The sequence below is a fragment of the Zymoseptoria tritici genome, chromosome 1 (assembly GCF_000219625.1).
Source record: "Zymoseptoria tritici IPO323 chromosome 1, whole genome shotgun sequence".
Taxonomy (NCBI): Eukaryota; Fungi; Ascomycota; class Dothideomycetes; order Mycosphaerellales; family Mycosphaerellaceae; genus Zymoseptoria; species Zymoseptoria tritici.
This window is the reverse complement of record NC_018218.1, coordinates 2,220,487-2,239,818: the sequence shown is the minus strand read 5'-3', so window position 1 is coordinate 2,239,818 and position 19,332 is coordinate 2,220,487. Positions and strand designations below refer to the sequence as shown.

The 19,332-nt window shown below is 52.9% G+C and overlaps 9 protein-coding genes across 9 annotated transcripts; 5 read left to right on the top strand and 4 right to left on the bottom strand.

Annotated features, from left to right (window-relative positions):
• Positions 1-508: 508 nt before the first annotated feature.
• On the bottom strand, positions 509-1,792 carry MYCGRDRAFT_31509 (uncharacterized protein; the record flags this gene model as incomplete). Its single annotated transcript, XM_003856132.1, has 1 exon — positions 509-1,792. The coding sequence occupies one exon, from the start codon at positions 1,790-1,792 to the stop codon at positions 509-511; it is 1,284 nt and encodes a 427-aa protein (XP_003856180.1).
• A 382-nt stretch (positions 1,793-2,174) lies between these two features.
• Positions 2,175-3,289, top strand: MYCGRDRAFT_89206 (uncharacterized protein; the record flags this gene model as incomplete). The annotated part of the gene is made up of 2 exons (XM_003857428.1): positions 2,175-2,275; positions 2,329-3,289. The coding sequence occupies 2 exons, from the start codon at positions 2,175-2,177 to the stop codon at positions 3,287-3,289; spliced, it is 1,062 nt and encodes a 353-aa protein (XP_003857476.1).
• Positions 3,290-3,471: 182 nt separating this feature from the next.
• On the bottom strand, positions 3,472-4,488 carry MYCGRDRAFT_98392 (uncharacterized protein; the record flags this gene model as incomplete). Its single annotated transcript, XM_003856131.1, has 2 exons — positions 3,472-3,924; positions 4,042-4,488. The coding sequence occupies 2 exons, from the start codon at positions 4,229-4,231 to the stop codon at positions 3,569-3,571; spliced, it is 546 nt and encodes a 181-aa protein (XP_003856179.1).
• A 493-nt stretch (positions 4,489-4,981) lies between these two features.
• On the bottom strand, positions 4,982-5,935 carry MYCGRDRAFT_30209 (uncharacterized protein; the record flags this gene model as incomplete). The annotated part of the gene is made up of 1 exon (XM_003856130.1): positions 4,982-5,935. A coding segment is annotated over one exon (954 nt), but the record flags the coding sequence as incomplete, so codon positions are not given.
• A 3,458-nt stretch (positions 5,936-9,393) lies between these two features.
• MYCGRDRAFT_65750 (uncharacterized protein) lies at positions 9,394-10,793 on the bottom strand (the record flags this gene model as incomplete). Its single annotated transcript, XM_003856129.1, has 3 exons — positions 9,394-10,447; positions 10,499-10,651; positions 10,705-10,793. 3 exons carry the CDS (start codon positions 10,773-10,775, stop codon positions 9,394-9,396), a joined length of 1,278 nt encoding a protein of 425 aa, XP_003856177.1.
• A 516-nt stretch (positions 10,794-11,309) lies between these two features.
• On the top strand, positions 11,310-12,554 carry MYCGRDRAFT_34966 (uncharacterized protein; the record flags this gene model as incomplete). Its single annotated transcript, XM_003857429.1, has 1 exon — positions 11,310-12,554. One exon carries the CDS (start codon positions 11,310-11,312, stop codon positions 12,552-12,554), a length of 1,245 nt encoding a protein of 414 aa, XP_003857477.1.
• A 346-nt stretch (positions 12,555-12,900) lies between these two features.
• On the top strand, positions 12,901-13,796 carry MYCGRDRAFT_65747 (ubiquitin-conjugating enzyme E2 2; the record flags this gene model as incomplete). Its single annotated transcript, XM_003857430.1, has 3 exons — positions 12,901-13,234; positions 13,378-13,602; positions 13,673-13,796. 3 exons carry the CDS (start codon positions 13,128-13,130, stop codon positions 13,794-13,796), a joined length of 456 nt encoding a protein of 151 aa, XP_003857478.1.
• A 1,584-nt stretch (positions 13,797-15,380) lies between these two features.
• On the top strand, positions 15,381-17,434 carry MYCGRDRAFT_32893 (uncharacterized protein; the record flags this gene model as incomplete). Its single annotated transcript, XM_003857431.1, has 3 exons — positions 15,381-15,827; positions 15,878-16,462; positions 16,589-17,434. The coding sequence occupies 3 exons, from the start codon at positions 15,381-15,383 to the stop codon at positions 17,432-17,434; spliced, it is 1,878 nt and encodes a 625-aa protein (XP_003857479.1).
• A 1,507-nt stretch (positions 17,435-18,941) lies between these two features.
• MYCGRDRAFT_28554 (uncharacterized protein) lies at positions 18,942-19,314 on the top strand (the record flags this gene model as incomplete). Its single annotated transcript, XM_003857432.2, has 2 exons — positions 18,942-19,172; positions 19,234-19,314. Coding segments are annotated over 2 exons (312 nt in total), but the record flags the coding sequence as incomplete, so codon positions are not given.
• Between the last annotated feature and the right edge of the window lie 18 nt (positions 19,315-19,332).

The following is a 19,332-nucleotide window of genomic DNA, read 5'->3' as shown; positions in this document are numbered from 1 at the left end:
CGATGAACTGGCTGCAGCAGCGAGGATACATCAATCGCACATGAAGCCGCCGTGGAAAGGTGGGCTCCAGCTCCTCTCCTGAGGACGAGGAAAGTGCTTCGTTTTCAGAGTCCATGATCGCGTTCAGAGTGTTCGATCACAGAATGAAGGCAGGGCGAGACCAATAGCTCCGCTCAAGACATCGTCTCATGTCTGATCGGCTTCGCTTCACGATCGATGGAAGCAAACAAGATACCTCCTGGGATCCCGCTCAAACTGCACCACATGCGTCGAACTCTGGTGGCCTAGAGTATGCAGACTGCGCGAGAAAATCGGGACATCTTCGTGGGGGATGCCCGGAGGAGCTACAACAGCAACAACATTTTCGATCTCCGGCTCAGACTGTACTGAGTGGTGCGGTTTGAGTCAAGCAACGGAGGTAGCTTTCGGAGGACGATGATGTGGCCGTTTATCGTGCATTACATACCATCTCGATCAGCTTTTGCTTCGGTATAGAGAATATGCCGAACTAATCGAAAGTCTTCTTGGTACCGGAGGTCTTTGGAATTGCTCCCGATGCCTTCGAACTCCTCTCTGCATTCGCAAGCGCTTTTCCAGGCGCAATCTTCCGAGCATCGAACTTCTGACGACGGACGTCCTGCCGCTCATCCTTATTCATCTTTTTCATCTTCGGGTCTCTCCTCTTTGGTGCAGCATCTTGGGCTTCACGTAATAGGTCTTGCAAGTTCTCCTCTCCACGTCTCGCCTCGCCTGCTGTGGCTTCGTTATACCGACTGGCACCACCACGTTGCTCTGTGGTAGCTGGCGGAGCTTTGCCGTATCGTTTCTTGTAGCGAGTCTGCTTGTCCTCAGCAAATTCGCAGCGCAGCTCACGTCCATGAATGCGGTTGATGAACCATTTCATGGGCTTCTTCGGCTTGCGCTTCGGTTTGTTGTCCTCCTCGTCTGAATCATTCTCCACGTGCGACCCAGCATCGTCATCGCCATCTTCCTCTTCCTGCTTCTTCCAAATGAAGCCCCGGACTGCTTGACTCGCCGACTCGATGTCCGCGAAAGTCACCCATCCGAAACCCTTACATTTGCCGCTGTCCTCGAAAGTCGCCAAGAATACATCCTCAACCTGTCCGGCTTGGCTGAAGTGCTCATTGATCTCGTCCCTCGTCGCCTCAAAACCCAAGTTCCCAACGAAGACACGCTTCGTGGGCTCTTTCCCAGCCGCTTTTGCAGCTGCGTCCGCGGCCTTTGCCTCCGTCGATACCTTTGGTCTCCCTTCGAACGAGTTCGCATTTTTGATCAAGCATGCTCGGCCATTCACCAGCTTCTCGCTGAGCGCAAGAGCAATTTCGAGAACCGCCGGTGATGTGAAGTCCACATAGGCAAATCCTTTGTTTTGCTTCCTCTCGTTCAACGGCATGTTGATGCGCATGATATCCGTGCTACCAATTCCGCCGGCATTGAGGAAAAATTCCTGCAAGGATTCTCTGTTCACTGAATACGGCAAGTTGCCGATCCAGATGCCATTCTCAGATCGCTTGACTGGCTCTGTGGATGTCGCACTCTTGACCACAGCCTTCGGTGTGGCATCTTCCGTCTCGTTCGTACCCTCAGCAGTGTTCACGCTCTCGGTCCTCGGTGCCTTGGACTTGGACTGCTTCTTTTCCTTGCGTTTCGCTTTCTTCGACGGTGGCTCGGGTAGGTTCACATCAATCTCGAGTTCGCCGGCGTCGTTCTTCGGGACTGATGTGCGCTTCCGCTTCTTCTCTTCCCGCTCCGGCGATGACGAGGAGGACATTTCCGATTTCGACATTGTTGCGTGGTTTGGCTGAGGATGCGAGAGCTCGAAATTTCGCCGAGATCTACTCAAAAGTTTGGCGGAGCGCGGTCCGCGTGCTCATGGCTGAGGTGCCAACATCACATCACCTTGCGCCGCGACCTACACACCGACCGTACCTTATCACCTTCGCTGCTTGCCAAATTGAACATCATCGACCTTCTTCATCAGTGCCATCATCATGTCCGACTCGGAAGGCAATGCGACGCCCACACAAGCACAGTCGACAGTAGCACAACATCCCTTCGAGGACACATCCGCATCTCACGCGACGACAGGAGGGAAGTCGCTGGAAGCGTTGAAAAGGCCTCAATACAAATCATGGCGCAAGAAGTACCGCAAGATGAAGATCAAGTTCGATGGCGTGCTGGAGGAGAACAAGAGGATGTTCAAGGATGAGCAGAAACTCGAGGGCATTGCGCGCCGACTGCGGGAAGAGCTAGAGTGAGTGCAAGGCCGGTCAGATTGGCGACGCGAGTTCTGACAGATGATGATAGTGGTCTTCTCGAGCTTTGTCTCGATCTCAACCAGAACCCAGCACTTCCGACTGATCTCCGATACAACATCTCCCTGCCTAAGAAGCACACCACCATTGCATCCATACCCAGCGTCGTGCCTGAAGATGTGACTCCACAAGCCGCCAACGAAATGCTCGTTGAATACACACAAGCGGTGCAGCGCGGTCAGATCCCGCACTTGGACCTGCATGTGATTCGCGAACAGATCGAGGAGAAACTTGCAGCACAGGGAGTGCCGACGTTGGCAGAATTTGAATCAAGCGTGCCACACACACGCCCGGAGCTGAATGGAGACGTCCTCCCTGACGATGTTCTTGGCCCGGAACCGCCAGGATTTCTCACTTCTGAGCAGGAAGACGCATACCTTCTGCGCTTAGACGCCAAATGTGGAGACCAGCTGAGCCTCACACGAACACAGGAGATGCAAAAAGATGGCAGTGCTTTCGCTGATGACAAGCACTGGGCTGAGCTAACCCCGAGAGAGGTCGAACGACTGTTCGAGATCCAAAATCCGCAGAGTCAGCACAACTGGCTGAGAGCGCACGGCAAAGGAGCGGCCGCCGGAGTGGATGCTGACGACAACGAGAGCCTGGCCGAGGTCAAACCAGCGACTGGTCGCGGAGGGTCCGGCAAGCGGAATCTTGCTAAACAAGTGGGGGATCGTGCTGTTGGTCGGGCAAGGGAAGGATTCAGCCCGGGCGCTGCCAGTGCAGGATTTGGAGACGACGATGAGCTTTCTTTCGTGGACGACCATCCGGTGGCGACCGTAAGCGCGAAGAAACGCGGGCGAGGAAATGGTGACTCGGACAGCACATACAGGGTCAAAGGTGGCAAAAGCAACGGAAGCGCAGCTAAGGGCAAGCGCAAACGAACGAGTGGAGATGATCCCATCAGTGGTGGTAGTGGCAAGAAAAGCAAGGTCGAGGCTGCTGCGGAGTGAGGGAACATATCGCTGGACTCATCGCACGCGTCTGACATCATTATGGCTATAAATCACGAATCTCACGACGCCAGGACCAATAGCAAGTGGCCCATTCACCTCATCTCCAAGTCTTCACACGAATGATCGTGCGTCGTTGAGACGCGGTGTCTGTTGATTGCCACAAGCTCGTGAGGAATTGCAGATGATCAGTATGGTTCACGATACATTGGCAAATGTGTATATTCAGCAGCGGCGTTGGCCGAACGTCGATCGTCGCCGGGGTATCGTCCGTTCATATCAATCCCAGGCGTTCTCTTGCGAGTCGCGAACGCATTTCCTCACTCTCTTCTTGAACTCTTTCTTGTCTTCTCTCCAAAGCTTTCCAGCCTCGATGTTCGCAGGCGACTCGTCATTAGGACTGCTCAGCATGCTGATTACGGATAGGAGGATCGTCTCTGGAGTCTGCACAGGCGACCATCGTTCTGAGGCAGACTCGTAGCCGTACTGGTCTTCCTCTGGCGGATGCAGAATGCTGATACACACGTTGCCGTTCTCGTATACATTCGGATGAAAGATGGGTGTCTCGAACTTGAGCGTAGGAGGGCCGTGAGGGTAGTCGTTGGGAAATTTCATCTTCGCTCGAAAGATACCTCCTGGACAGGGCCTCGTGTCAGCGCTTGCTCCCCACCAGTATGCTGCCATCCGGGCATCGAGGGTAGTCCATCTTTACAGACTTATAAGACTCTGCCCCCGGCCCTCCTTCCACTCACCTCCATACAAGCTGTCCTGCTCGTCGCTCAACATGAGCATGACTTCCCACTCGAAGACGCTCTCTCCTACTAAGCCACAGCTGATTCCAGGTATATCCTTGTCTGTTTGCATCTGCTTGAACTGTCGTCCCAAGATGATCGCCGCACTCGACTGGGGCGAATTGAGGTTCCGCGTTGATGGCGAGGCCATTTTGGCGATGTGATAGTTGTCTGCTCGATTCAGGCTCCAGAACCCTTCAGCTGTAGCAATGTATGTTCCACCTTCTTCTCGGTCGTAGATGTTGGGACGGTAACTTGGTGGGCTTCGGTCTGCGGGAGTTGACGGTCAAGGAGAGGTGGAGGTGTCGATTCGTGAGGACCGATGCGGTGGAGCCAAATCTCGAGAAACCAGAGCAGATATTCAAAGGCTATTCAGCTGGTGTTCGTTTGTTCAATACACCAATGCGCTGTACTCGTCGGAGGATGATAGACAAAAAGAAATCCACCACGGTCATCGTTGTTGGAGTTGAGATCCGGGGTTTACACGGACTTTGGCCTGACCGAGGCTGGCAATGTTGTCACGAAACGTTGGAGCAGGCAGTTTTGCATTCTACGCCGCAGCGACGGTTCTTATGGCATCACAGAGTATCATATAAAACATCATCTGCAGCGCCGTAAGTCTTTGCATGTGACTGACGAACGCCTTTCAGCTCGTCCTCGTGAGGACATTCGACACAACCCAAGCACCACCAAGAACCAGCAAAGACCCCAATCCGGCAATCTTTTTGACCCAATCTTCACTTTTCCGTGCCATATCAAGACCTATTTTGCCTGGCTGGCCCGCCTGGAGCGTGGCCTCTGCTCTCTTGTCGCCGTGCAGACTTTGCGTCCCATTCATATCTGCCATCTCTGCTCTTTGCCTCTCCATGATCTTCCGGAGTGCCTCCAGATCAGCCTTCCAATCATTGCTGGCATTCTCATGTGATGCATCTACCTCCACTCCTTGCACGCTCCCAAAGAAGTCCAGCACTCGTCGGTCCCTGACTGCTGGCTCTCCGCCGGGGAATAAATCGTACCGTACTCCAGCATCACTGTGCACTTTTTCGAAAGTGTAGGAATCAAACAGTTCCCCTAGTCTGGTATCCGCGGAGGTACTGTTCAGTCTTGTCTCGAGGAACTCCAGGTTGTAGTATGTCCACCTGTCGATGACTGCCACGCCCACATCCTGATCCGCGTGATGACTGTACGAGCTCTGATCCTTGGCACTACTTCCAGTAGCAATAATGTTTGGCGTGTAGAACGCAGGGTACATCGTGTTGGCTTGACACGTGTCGATCATGAATAGGAGCTCGTGATATCGCTTCTTCTCCCACATCTGCTCAAAGGCGTCCGCTAGATCAAACGAACTGATCTCTTCGCTGTCCTGGAACTTCAAGAACTCGTTTCCACCGTGTCCAGTCATGTATATGAGGATATTGGATCGGTCGTCCGTCATCAGCCGCTTGGATGTGGGATGCGACGCAGGCCAGCGATCGGTCAACAATCGTATGAAGTTCTCCACTGTCACCTCATTCCCTCGGTAGTCCACTTCAATTCCTCCCATGCCCGCCATGTTCTCCATTGTGCTCTTGTCATCATACAGGTCCAATTGTCGGCTCTTGTCGTTGAAAACGCTCCCCGGAAATGAATTGCGCGGATTGCAAGCCATGTCATCTGGAAGCATGAGGATGATCTGGCTGTCCGGAATGCCGAGTCGCTTTACTGTTCTGTAGAGGCTTAATGTGTTGGCCAGATGTCGGTAGTTGAACCAGAAGCGCGACGTGCTCACGAGCACCGCCCAGTTGGACGTGTGGGTCGCGGAAGAGACATCGAGAGCGGCGAGGAGCGCCAGCAGCGCAGTCGGGAGTGAGAGGAGCCGCATGGTTACGATACGTGTCTGAATAGAGAATTGCGTGAAGATGTTGATTGTTGCTCCATCTCAATGTTCACCTGCTAGACTGATTGGTAATGAAGCGCGCTAGCTTGTTTCGCGATAGTGCACTTGCTCTATTTCCAACGCCATTTGCATGTGAAAGCCTGCCTCCAGCTGTTCGCTTCGATTGACACAAGAGTGCCCACAATGTCACCACGCCTCATGATACACAGCAAGCTCCCGTTCCCACCGACGACATCCTAAGCAATCCACCGCAAGACGCGGGTCATTGATCGTGCTCTCAGCGCCGAGCCCGCATGGCATTCCTCAGGGCTCTAAGATCGGCATGGCGATGTACAAAGGATGAGATTGCCGAAGCAGTTCTCTCTTTGCTGCCTTTTGGTCTGCTTTCTCGGAACAGTTTCCCCATTTCCTTGTCCGTAGCACGCAGGTTTCTGTCGATTTGGTGTCGCAGAATTCTTGCGAGAAGCCGGATCTCCTCCTCAGTGTACTGGTCCCATTCACTGCTTTTTTGAAATGTCCCAGCTGCCTGTTCCGCACGCCTTTCGTTTTGCCGATCGTTCTTCCTCTTTTTCCGTTCCTTCAACGTCTTGTTCGTCTCTTCTGAAGCGCGCTTATAGCCTTTGTCGTTCGGGCTACTGCTTGCATCCAAGGACGAGATGGAGGAGCTAGAACCGGCAGCTGCAGTAGCAGTAGTAGACTAAGTATGCAATATTAGTAAAGTAAAGACGATACCCGTATAGCAGTGTATATGTAACACTAAGAAAATGCGCAGTAGTAAACAGAAAAAAAAGGTACTACCTACGATGTTTGGCCGAGTGCGCATCCTACTCTGCCTTGTCGAGTTCAGCTGTACGGTAGGGCTTGCGCTCTTATGTACATCCTTAATAGTACTTGTCTCTGTATTCTCGCTTTGTCGAATCCTGCCTAACTTGTTTGAATCTGCTAGATCTGTACGATCTACATAGTCGTTTGGGTTGCGTAACTCGTTGCCTTCCTCAGAACTAGCTGCTACAAGAGAGAGCAGTATGTCTGCAGCCTCTTCTACCTCAGTTCTGCGGCCCATCTGAAGACATGTTAGTAGCCTATGTAGCGGGCTGTAACATCTGCATATACGTACCGGTTCGTGCGCATGTGTGGTCCATCTGCTTGGGCATATGGATGACGCGCGGCGTTCAACTCGGGGCGACCTTGTTCGACAAGCCATAGGATATTTGTCCTGAACTACTAACCAAGCAGAGTCTTGTGACTAGGCGTGTTGCGGTGCATAAACGTAACTTCTTCGTGAGGCTTGTTGAGAGGGTGTCTGTCCCAATGTGTGTAGTCGAAAGCTGGTGTTATGTCGTCGTTTGTTCAGAGAGGTGAAGAAGTAGCCAACGACGGCGCAGCGAAACAAACGCCGAGCTGCCGTGACAACGACCATTCGATGGCATATGAAAGTCAGCGCGATAAGATCATCTGAACTTCACTTAGTGCTGTTCTTTTCTCGCTCCAGCCTCACTCTGTTCGTCACATGCAGTCCCCAACATGATGAATGTTCAGAGCAACCGAGCGACCCAAATCAGCTGCAGACCTCCTCTAAGTCGAAGATTAGCGGTGGTCCGAGAAATGCTTTGAGGGCGACTTGAGGAATCCATATCTTCGAAGCAACCGAGAATACGTACCTCAAGTTGTCGGGCTCGTTCGACTGGTCACTTCAGCGCGAACAGCTGAAGACAAAGCAGTGTGGTGGTGAACGACGAGGATCCTGATGCTCATCCTGCCGCGGTCTGACAGATCGTCGGTTCCGACACCTGATCGTGATCACCAGAAGTGAAGCAAGGACGATCACATGGCTGTAGATGCCATAGAGATCCGGAGACAAGATGAATTACACATGCACATTCACATGTCGACATCTTTGTCGCTCACTTGCTCGGTCGCTGTTTACTGCGACTTGTTCTCACTGGTCCACCGGCTGAAGAAATTGAGAACCACAGGAGTGAAGTCCAACGACCTGTTCAGACACTTCCTCTTGGACTGGTCGAGAGCCGAGCTGGCGTCGTAGTTGTCGCTTCTACTGTTAGGCCAGCAGTGACCAAGGTCGAAGACTTGGTAGTGTTGGACAACGTCCTCCAGGCCATTGCAAGAGTACATCGTTTTATTGTAGCCACTGAAACTACGAGCAGACTCGGAGTATAAGTCGCCACAATTTCGATAGGCCCACCAGCTCACCTATCGTGCATTAGTATTGCACGGAAGCCGCAAAGGGACAATCGGGATATGTACCCATTCGTCAATGCCGGGCAGCGGACCTCCTGCACCAGATTTGCCATTCGGGTGGTATGGAATCGTAGCGTCTGCAAGACCATGCGATTCTAAGATGGCTCGCTTCTTCGTGCAGCTGCCTTTGCTCGTGTCAGTATACAGCGCCGCTGCTGCTATTGCAAAAGCTGCAAATTGATCGCCATGATCAGAGCATGCTAGCGTGTCGACAAAGCCACCGCCATTGCTCTTCCCGCTCGCATAGAGGCGGTTTGTATCAATGCAATACTCTTCCTGCAAGCGGACTACGAGATCGGTCGTAAACTGGAGATCGTCGACGCCTGCTACTGCATATGTCGGGCCCTGCCAGGAGCCATTCACGCCTTGTGGATCTGAGAACTGCATCAGCGTCAATGCGGACAAATAAGCTCTTACAAGACCACTGACAGACTACTAGGTACTCTTGGCCTTGTGGGTATTTGTAGTATAGAGAATTGTTCCATTGCTGCTTGGGATTGCCACGGTTGCCGTGATAGTCGATTATCAGCGGCCATTTTGCTTGATCGCAGTCATTGTAGTTGTCCGGCACGTTGACGGCGTACAGTCGATTTCGTCCTCCTGATTCCAGCTTGTGGTTACTACTGAAACCTGGTCTGTGGCTTTTGTCTAGATAACAAATAAACGACGGCAGATGAAGAACGACGAGCTCAAGAGTTTCGTACCACAACCACCCCGGCCACTTCTTCGCGTCAAAGATGATGCCTCCGTGGGCAACAGGGCAAGCGAAACTATACCAAGGACGATAAGGTGCAGCATTTTTCTCGAAACCGGAGCCTAGAAAGCTCTTTGAATAAGGAAGAGAGATGATGTATGTGTGTTGTTGTAAGGTAGCAAGTACCTAACTATCGTAGTCGTTACTGCCTCAGGCACGCCACGAAGCTTCTCCTCCGCATCACATTGCGATTGAGCTCATAGATGAGATGTCACTTCCTCCGTGACACCGAATAATAAGGTCCCATTGCGTCTACCAGGACAGAAGCAATGTGGCATCGCGTGGCAGGGCGGCGACCGATAATTTGATGGTATGTCTACTGGGGCGACGTCAACGCATCCATGATTCTTGCGAACCATGGCCATTGAGTTGAGGCCAAGTGAAAACTCACTCAAGCACCTGGGAGTAATTCCACTCCCATCTCTTAGGCTATGATCCCATTCGCATCGTTCTCTTTTGCCTCCTCGCGCTTCTTCTCCACACGGCTTTCCTTCCCACTGTGCACATCTGACAGTACGCTCTCGATCTCCTTGAGAAATCTCGTAACCTCGTTTTCTGTGCCGACTGTGATCCTGAGGCAGCCGAAGCATCCCGGCTCCTTGCCTCTAAACCGTACGACCACGCCTCTGCTTTCCGCGAGTCGCTCATAGACCTGCAATGCAATCTCGTTGCTCGGCTCGTCCTTAGAGTCGCACATCTCCACAAGCAGAAAGTTGCTTTCCGGGCCTCCGCGGAATCGACCAATCCCCTTGATGTTTGGCATCTCGGAAAGTAACCTGTCCCGCTGACGGATGATATTTGAGCGATTCTGGTGCATGACCTTGAGATTTTGCGGCTGCATAGCTTGAATGGCGAGCTGTGAGGTAGGATTCGAGATGTTGTAGGGAGCTTTTAGGCTGTTCAGGAGCTTCGCGACCTCGGGACTGGTGAAAGCTGCTCCTAAACGTATGCCTGCCAGACCGAAAGCTTTAGAAAGCGTTTGCATGACGACAAGATTCGGCCACTCAGCCACCCACTCGGCGAGAGAAGCATCTTCAGCAGCAAAGTCGATGTATGCTTCGTCCAGGACCACGATGCCGTTCCACGAGGGGTGTTCCAGTACGGCTCGAACTTCTTCTTTCCGGACAAGGTTACCAGTTGGGTTTCCGGGACTGCAAAGGTATACGAGTTTGATGGATGGGTCAGATGCCAGAACCTCGTTGATCTTGTCGGGTTGGGCCCGAAAGTTGTTCTTCGTGTCGAGCGGCACCTTCACGACTTCGACATCGTTCACTTGTGCGGATACAGCGTACATGCCGTAGGTAGGTGGACATGTCAGAATTTTGTCCTTCCCAGGAGCGCAGAATGCACGTAGAAGAGCATCGATGGCCTCGTCACTGCCGACGCCAACAAAGAGATTCTCCGGAGTGATGTTCTTCTTCGTGTGAGCGTGAGTATTGCGTAAGTTGCAAAGCAATTGCTTCAATTCATGCTGGTGGCTAGAGTGAGTTGTCAATACATGCACTGCGACGAGAGACATGTGGACATACGGGTCAGGGTAGCGATTTAATCCGAGAAGGTCGATTTGAATATCGGATCCATTGCCATTGGCAAGCTTGCCGTCGTTATGTAGAGCAAGACCTGGACCGTACGCATTCTCGTTTGCATCAAGCAATATATTTGTTCCATCATCTTTGTAGTCGCTGAGTCAATGGATCAGCCATGCATGTAACGTGCTATACCAGCACGAACTTACTCTCTTGCACATCGGTAAGGCTCGAGGGCGAGGATATTGGGCCTTGCGCACTTGGAAAGGTCGAAAGGCATAATGGAGTATAATCAAAGTATGTTGTTTTGTTCGTCGAGACTCATATCTCAGGGCAAGTGTCACCAAAATTCGAGCTTGTACAACGTCACCCCGCTGACTCATGCAAGGGCGCGGTGGATTTCTGCGAGCGGCCCTTTGCATGTGACAGGTCTTGGCCATGTGTCCATTGCTTTCTGCCACCACACGATCAACATCTACAACCCCCTCTCGCGGCGAGCGTCAATCCTTCCATGGATCTGTGATGATCCGCCTTCCGTGTGCTCCTCACTAGAAGATCCCACAGCATCCGAGCCGTGGCAGCCCGGCGGAGTTTGCACGCCGCTATGTCATCACCACCTACGTCGCACAATTAAACTTGGATCTTACTCCACCCTCGAGCTTGTTATTACTCTTTGTGCCGACCAGCACAAGTCCGCAACAGTACTGCGCCCGGTCCCAGTCCGACGACGCGCCCTTCCTCTCCTGGCAAACGGCAAACGACAAACACTTTCATTCGATTCCCGGGTCCGGCGCGTAGGCACGTGTCTAGCCAGATGTCGCAACAACAACAAATCCCGGCTCTCCCGCAGGTGATTTCACCTTCACCTACACCCTCAGAATCCAGCGTAAAAGATGGCTACTTTCCTCCAACAACACGATCGAAGGCGCGCGTTGGCGGGTCTTCCATCGGCCCTATCGACGAAAACGAGGGAACTACAGAAGAGCTGGACCCAGAGCTCTTTCGAGCGCGAAGCAGGAGTAGGAGTCCAAACATCGATCGATCACGGCCAGCGCGCATGACGATGACACCGATAAATGGGGGCGTATCGACGAGCGCATCAGCAGCAGCGAGCAGTGCAACGAAAGTGAATCGAAGGAAGGCAGAGGAGACAAATGGCCCGGTTCAGAAAAATGCGGAGGGACTACTCTCACCCTCGAGTGCATACCCACAAGGCTTTGGCTCGGCATATTGGCGGAATCTCAGTCGCAGTCCCAGTCCGCTAGGCTTGATTCCAATCCATCGGCATTGGAGAGAATTTGTACACAAGCATGAAGTTCCCCGCAAGGTGCTGCACGTCAGCATAGGATTCGTGACACTTTGGCTATACAAAAGAGGTGTGCAGACGAGTTCAATACATCCCGTATTACTGGGACTGCTCATACCGATCTTCAACGTGGATGTGATCCGCTTCCGCTGGCCGGAGTTCAATCGATTCTACATTCGGATGTTGGGGCCTTTCATGCGAGAGAGCGAAGCGCATGATCGTTTCAACGGCGTCATCAGCTACCTGGCTGGCGTCTGGTTGCCTATGTACATGTGCAGGAAAGATGTTGCAGTTATAAGCGTGTTGCTGCTATCATGGTGTGATACAGCAGCGAGCACGTTCGGGAGATGGTTGGGAAAGTACACTCCGAGGGTCAGGAAAGGCAAGAGCTTAGCGGGAAGCCTGGCCGCGTTCACATTTGGTGTCGCGAGTTCCGTGCTGTTCTGGGGAATCATTGCTCCCGCGACGCCCGAGGAGTTCAACCAGGGAGTGAACAGCTTCGCATTTCAGGGCACACTCACCCTCCCACAGGGGTTAAGACAACCGCTGGGTCTGAACGAGGCGCAGGCGTCTGTCACCGGTCCGATTGCTTTGGGTGTAGTTTCGGTGGTGTCTGGTCTGGTTGCGAGCGTGAGTGAAGCTGTGGACATACTCGGTCTGGACGATAATTTGACGATACCCGTGCTCTGCGGAGCTGGCATAGGAGCTTTTCTGTGGGTCTTTGGTAAAGTCGGGACTGCGCCTTGGACTTAGAGTGACTTGAGGGCGACATGAGAGTGACATGACAGAGAGGAAGGGAAAAAGGACACAGTTCAGACGAGCAGGACCTTTGATTGCCATCAGGTGATGAGATGATATAATGTTGCCTACGATTGCCATGCCACCTTTCACCAGTTGACATTTCATTGAATCTCCGTCTCTCCACAACTTGCGAACAACTTCCGAGCTTCTCTGTGGATAATTCGTCTTTGCCCACGCGCGACGGAATCGCGCTCCAAATCAGCTTTGCCCCACTATCCACCCACTTCCGCCGGCACTTCAGGCTCCATCAGAGTCACGAGTAAGGTACATAGGTAGTCATCACCTGTCCTTCCAGAGCACTCACCACCAGAGCATCAACCATACCGTCGACCTGATCTCAGCAAATACGGGACCTGACCCTCCGCTGACCCCGGGCATATATATCACGAAAGACCCTACGCTGCTTCTCCCTGCAACTCCTCCGCCACCGCCACTTCTTCCGCCGATAGTCTCATCACCAGCCGCCTCTGAGACCGGCACATTGCACGACACACTTCGCTACGTCCTCGCAGAAATCCACCGAACATGTCGACCGCGGCGCGCCGACGTCTGATGCGTGACTTCAAGCGCATGCAAACAGATCCTCCAGCGGGAGTGAGTGCCAGTCCGATCGCGGACAACGTCATGACCTGGTACGTAAGAAGCTATGGATCATGGAGGGCAGCAGCGGAAGATATGGGAATCCTACATGGGCACAACGACACAGCAAAAGGCTACGGCATCAGCACTCGCACTCTCAGAAATACATCCGCTGACCAGGCTCTCTCTTCTCCAGGAACGCCGTCATCATCGGTCCATCAGACACACCCTTCGAAGATGGGACATTTCGCCTGGTGATGCACTTCGAAGAGCAATACCCCAATAAGCCTCCGGGCGTGAAGTTCATATCGCAAATGTTTCACCCGAACGTTTACGGCACCGGGGAGTTGTGCTTGGACATTTTGCAGAACAGGTGGAGTCCGACATACGACGTGGCGGCGATTTTGACGAGTATCCAGAGGTGAGTCTGAGGTGTAGTGTGGACTACCAGGAGAGACTTCGGTGGTGCTGACGGTGGTGGGCGGCTTTAGTCTGCTGAACGATCCCAACACATCGAGTCCCGCCAACGTCGAGGCCAGCAACCTGTATAAAGACAACCGGAAGGAGTACACCAAGAGAGTGAGGGAAACGGTGGAGAAGAGTTGGGATGATTGAGGTATTGGACTGAAGAGAGCAAATAGCTACGGAAAGGCAGCCAGAGTGGGCAATGGCGGTCGGACATACTTTGGAGAGGTGGATTGAGTGACGAGAGAAGACCTGTCACTCGGCAAGAGGAAGTCGGCAGCTCAGTCACGGCAGTATGGTTTCCTGATGGCACGGAACATGTAGCACGCCGGGAGAAGATCGACCCAAAGCCTGTCGCTTACAAGCACACAACTTGTGCTAATACAACGTCTCGGCGTTTGCATGAGCGTGGAGTGTGGATACGGACGGGGAGAACAGACCTGCAAACAAAGCGGAGAAAGAGGTCGGAGTCGGATAATGGAGCACATTCGAAGCGATCTTGCTTAAAAATGGATACATTCGCTCGCGCCTGAATTCCAAATGGCCACTCAAGTAATCGTAGCTGTAGAACTGCCTCGTCTTCGGTACCAGAATGGGCAGAGAGCTGACCTCCTCTTATCGGAGTCGACAATGCGATGATGCCTGAGGCATTTGTCCGGCTATTCACACAACCAAGGTATTCGTTCTTTAAACCCACCCGCACGAGCGGCCGCATGCATTGTTCGCTTCTTAGCGCGGCCGAGGCGATCTTGGTTTCTTGGAGTCTTGCTGGAGAGATGGTCTTGGAGCTTCGGCGGGCTTGACCGTGAAGTACTCGGCTACAGATGGGACCCATCATCATCGACAATAATAAAGCCACCCACCATACGTTGTTGGGTCGAAGATCGAACGCATTGCGGACTGCGAGCCGCGCATTGGGTGTACACGTCGATGAGACTTCGGAGCGAAAGTCAATGACCAGGATGGCCGCACGTACGAGTTCCGATGAGATCTTGCAACAACCTTGGTTCAATCTTGGGTCTGATGTGGCGCATCGCATTCGCATGTACCTTTGCCGATTTCCGCATTCATGACGACGTACTTACTTGCTATAGATTTCAACAAGGACAACGGAGCACCACGGCCCGGTGCAGGAGAGATGAAGTTGTCCTCTAGAGTAAGCCGTTGGGACCAGATGCTGCTGTTTGCACAGACACCCATACCCAGCAAGCAGCGAGTCAGATGGCGACCTCTCCACTTTTTCGTCTCATGTTCGTTTGCTCGCCGCGCGGTTTTGAGAAAGAACTCCTGTCGCAAACACCTGCTTCGGGCCAAGTGGAGGACGGGGAACAGACGGATCGGCGCATTGGTGCTGACGAAAGGCATCGCGTTTTGGGTGGACTTCGAAGACATGCATGCAATAGTGAAAACACTGCTTTGGTGGTGTGGTGTGTACTACTTTCCCTGCTTTCTGGAAGTACCTTTCTTTGCGACAACTGGTACGTTTGACTGCCGTTCCTGCTTTTGTCCAACTCTACCTGCCTTCTGTCCTTCACTTGCCACTTGCAGACCGTCGAAACAACCCGGAATCTCTTATCGTCTGCTCAGCCTGTCTGCCCTCCTCCAGTACTACTGTTCGACCCGGCACACATCCATCTCGGGCACCCTCATTGCACTCTCTTACTCTTTTATCTGCTCCGCCTTTCCTCCTGATGTTACGAAAATTGTCTACCTGATGATCTAAAAAGAGCACTCATGCATGTCGCACTGCATTTCCTCTGGCACCTTTCGCTCTGTCTATACGCCTGTGCCCAAAGCGACAGCTCCATCGACTTCGCCGGTATCGACGCTCCGCCCGCATTCGATCAGGCATCTGATGACGGATTCTTTGGCTACTACCCTACCCGCGAGTACATCACGGAGGTGGACTTGAATACGCCGCGAACAAACTTCGTCCAATGGAGTCCTGAATGCAACGATGGAGCCTACTACTTCATCACGCCTCGAGGTTGGGGCATTGGAAATCCCGGGCCGATGCTGCTCGACCAGCGGGGTGATCTTGTATGGGCGCACCACTTCGAGAATGACTTTGGTGGACAGGCGTACGATTTCACGGTCCAGAAATATCAAGGAAACGATTACCTCACATTCTGGCTGGGTGACGATCGTGTGCGAGGACATGGCTCCGGTTTCTACTACATGGTGAGCAGATTCTTGTTTGGATCGTGGTGCGAAGACTTATACCATTCTAGCTGAATGCTTCATACGACATTGTGCATCGTGTGGGTGCTGCCAACGGACTTTCTGCTGACCTTCATGAATTCTTGATCACTCCTGAAGGGACAGCGTTGATGACCATGTACGAAGTTGTGGAATATGATCTTTCGAGCTTTCCGGACTACCACCCAGACGAAGAATCTCTCGGACCGTCGTACATCTGGGATTGTCTCTTCCAGGAGATCAGCATTGAGACAGGCGACCTCCTGTACGAGTGGCGAGCATCCGACCATGTCAATATCTCAGCCACTTACCGCGGAATTGGACCGGGAGGCTCCAAGGATGACCCCTTTGACTGGTTCCACATCAACAGTATTGCCAAGGATGAGCTCGGGAACTACTTGATCTCTTCGCGGTACTTCCACAGCGTGTTGTATGTCGAAGGTAGGACCGGAAACATCATCTGGTCGTTGGGAGGAAAGGAGAATGATTTCATGGATTTGAGCGGAGGCAATGCCACGAACTTTGCATGGCAGCACGACGCTCGCTTCTTGTCTACCGACACTTTTCCCAGTCTATACAGCCCTCCCGAGGAGAAACATGGCATGACGACGCGACTGGTGACTCTTTTCGATAACGCTGCCGAGGACCAGCATTACGAGTACGGGTTAGAGATCTCACGAGGACTCTTACTGGAAATCACATACCCGAATGAGAAGTCGCAGAGACCCGAAACACGACCGAAGAACGAACCTCGCGATGCAGACTTGAACACCCTGAAAGTCCAAGAAATCAACGGCACATCAACATCCTACACAGTGCGCGTGATACAGTCCTACGAAAACCCGCAGTCCGTCCGCTCCTCCTCCCAAGGCTCGGTCCAGATTCTGCCACCTTCCTCTCCCGGCCAGGATCCGCGGATCCTCGTTGGCTATGGTCTGAACGCGGTTTGGAGCGAGTTCTCCGCCAACGGCACTGTTCTCTGCGATGTTCACTACGGTGCTACAACTTCCTGGGAGCGCGGCGACATTCAAAGCTACCGCACCTACAAATTTCCGTGGATCGGACGTCCGAACGAGCCGCCAAAAGTCGAAATTAGTGACGACGACTTTGAGGTATATGTTTCGTGGAATGGAGCGACGCAAGTGAGGACTTGGGTTTTGCAGTGTTCGGACGAAGCATCCTCCAATGAGCGAGCTTGGGAAGATGTTGTCAGCGTTAAAAAGACTGATTTTGAGGAGACGATTGCCATTCCCGAGGACATTGTCGACTCGCGCTATCTCCGCGTCATTGCCTTGGATGCACACGATCGCCGGCTTGAGTTTGGCACAAGTAGAATCTTGGACCGGATCACTACGGTCGTGGGTGCGCAGCGCTGGATGGATGAGCTGGCGCATGCAATTACCGTACCAAAATTGGCGAACGGCGTGCCGCCGTCGAGGTCGTTGCTATCGATGGTATTCATGGCGTTGACCGTGTTGGGAGTGCTTCACGCATATCGGAGATTCTTGTCGCGGAGGGTGGGAACGAACAGGGCGGGTCCGATGAGGTGGAAACAGGGGAGTAGGTATCGTCTGTTGAGCGATGCGTAAGCGAGACGTGATAGAATAGATGATGGAGTAAGGAGTGTCCGTCGCCTTTGGTCCAATATGAGCTGCGATCCTGAACAGAGGAGGAAAAGTACGAGACACAAGTTACGCTGCAGCCCCGTCTCGTCATCCACCATCTCCTCCTCTTCGTTTCGATCCAACCCTCTCGATGCGATCCAATCGAAGCGGATTTTACCAACAGATGGATCGAACAACGAGGCGCCTTGGGCACAACGCCGCCTTTAGGAATCGGTCTGCCAGCGTGTGTCAGAGGCATTATGGAATGGCTCCGAGACCTTGGATACTGCAGTGCATTCCTGCCGTCCCACCCGCTCCGGCATCAGTACGACACTGTTCTGGTGACTCAGAGCCAGAGCCCACCGCTCATCAGCTCTCGATACCGGGATGAGACTACGGTGGAGTTTTCGTAGCTTCAGCACATCCAGCGGAAAGACATGTAGCAAAGCACAGGCGAGACGAGGGAAACATGGAGGCGACGAAGCTTGTTGGAGACCGGCATACGTTTCTTCCTCGGTCTCTACGTCGACTTTCCAAGCACAAAGGGCCCGTTTGCAGGGCAGCCTCAGCAAATCGTAGTCCGCAATTCGAAATCATGGAGGTCCTGGTTTGATGAGACGCCATCGTATGGAATGAATGCATGCCTGGACAGTGGGAAGCCAGCTGAAGCTATGCGAATGGAGCGAGAATGGTCATCCTTCCAGGTCAAGGAAGATGATCGAGGGTCCTTCGACAAGGTGTGCTGCTCGTCGATAGGACGTTCATTCACCAGACGTGATATTATAGAATCTCTTAGGTTCACATCGTCTCCGCCGCGCTCATTTCTCTTAGATGAATTTCCGAACATTCCTTAGCGTCTTGACTGCCGTGTCCAATGGTCCGCTGCCAAATTGCTTCGGTTCTGACCTCATCTCTCGAAACCTTGTTCAACACTCCACTCTTCATATCTAGAGATTGGACATCGTTGGACGCGAGTGGAGTATCCAGGATTAGAGACAAGGACTGATGGAGAATGCATCGTATTCTGGACGGCGATGAAACTGATTGAGAATTAGTTTGCGCATTCATCATTGCGAAGACAATCGAGAGGGCAAAACCGACCGGGTCAAAGACACCTCAGGCAATATTTTGAACGACTCGCCCGAACGAGCACCCCAATCCCCAAACCCCGGACCTGGAGACCGACAACGGCAAACTCAACAACATGCTCACAACCCGCCGTCCCACCCGCACAACAGTCCTCTACACCGTCTCCACCGCCTCGCCCGCAACCTCGTTCTCCGCCCGCACCATCGCCCTGCTCACCGGCATCCTTCGCATCTCCGCCCTCTACCTCCTCACCCTCTTCCTTCTCTCCTCTCTTCCCACCCCAAAGACCCACGACATCACCACCGTCTTCCTCACTTTCCCGTCATCCCGTTTGGTCCTCCAGCACCTCATCAATCCACTCCCCATATACGCTCGACTTGCCCTTGGATGCGTGTGTACCTTTATTCTCGTCCGGCGCGGGTATCAAGAGGAATCCCTGCTGGTCATCCGTGGACTGGGCGTGCAGACGAGTTCGGCGGGGTCGACATATATCCCGGGCACGAGTTCGACCCGGTTCATACCGACGAGTGCGATTCAGGATGTGTTTATTCACGAGGCGTTCAAGGGGTTTGAGGTGAGGTTCTACTTGAGTATTGTGGTGGAAGGGGAAGGGATGGTCGTGGTAGTGTTTCCGGTATGTTTCGAGCGCCTAGTCGCAGCGCAGCATTCATTTGGCTGACCTGACCTGGGAACAGACCATCTTGCCACGAAGGGAGATTCTGGAAAAGGTCTGGAGAGGGACGAGGGCTTGTCTTTATGAACCCAAGTCGGATTGAACTGGTCTCGAAATGACT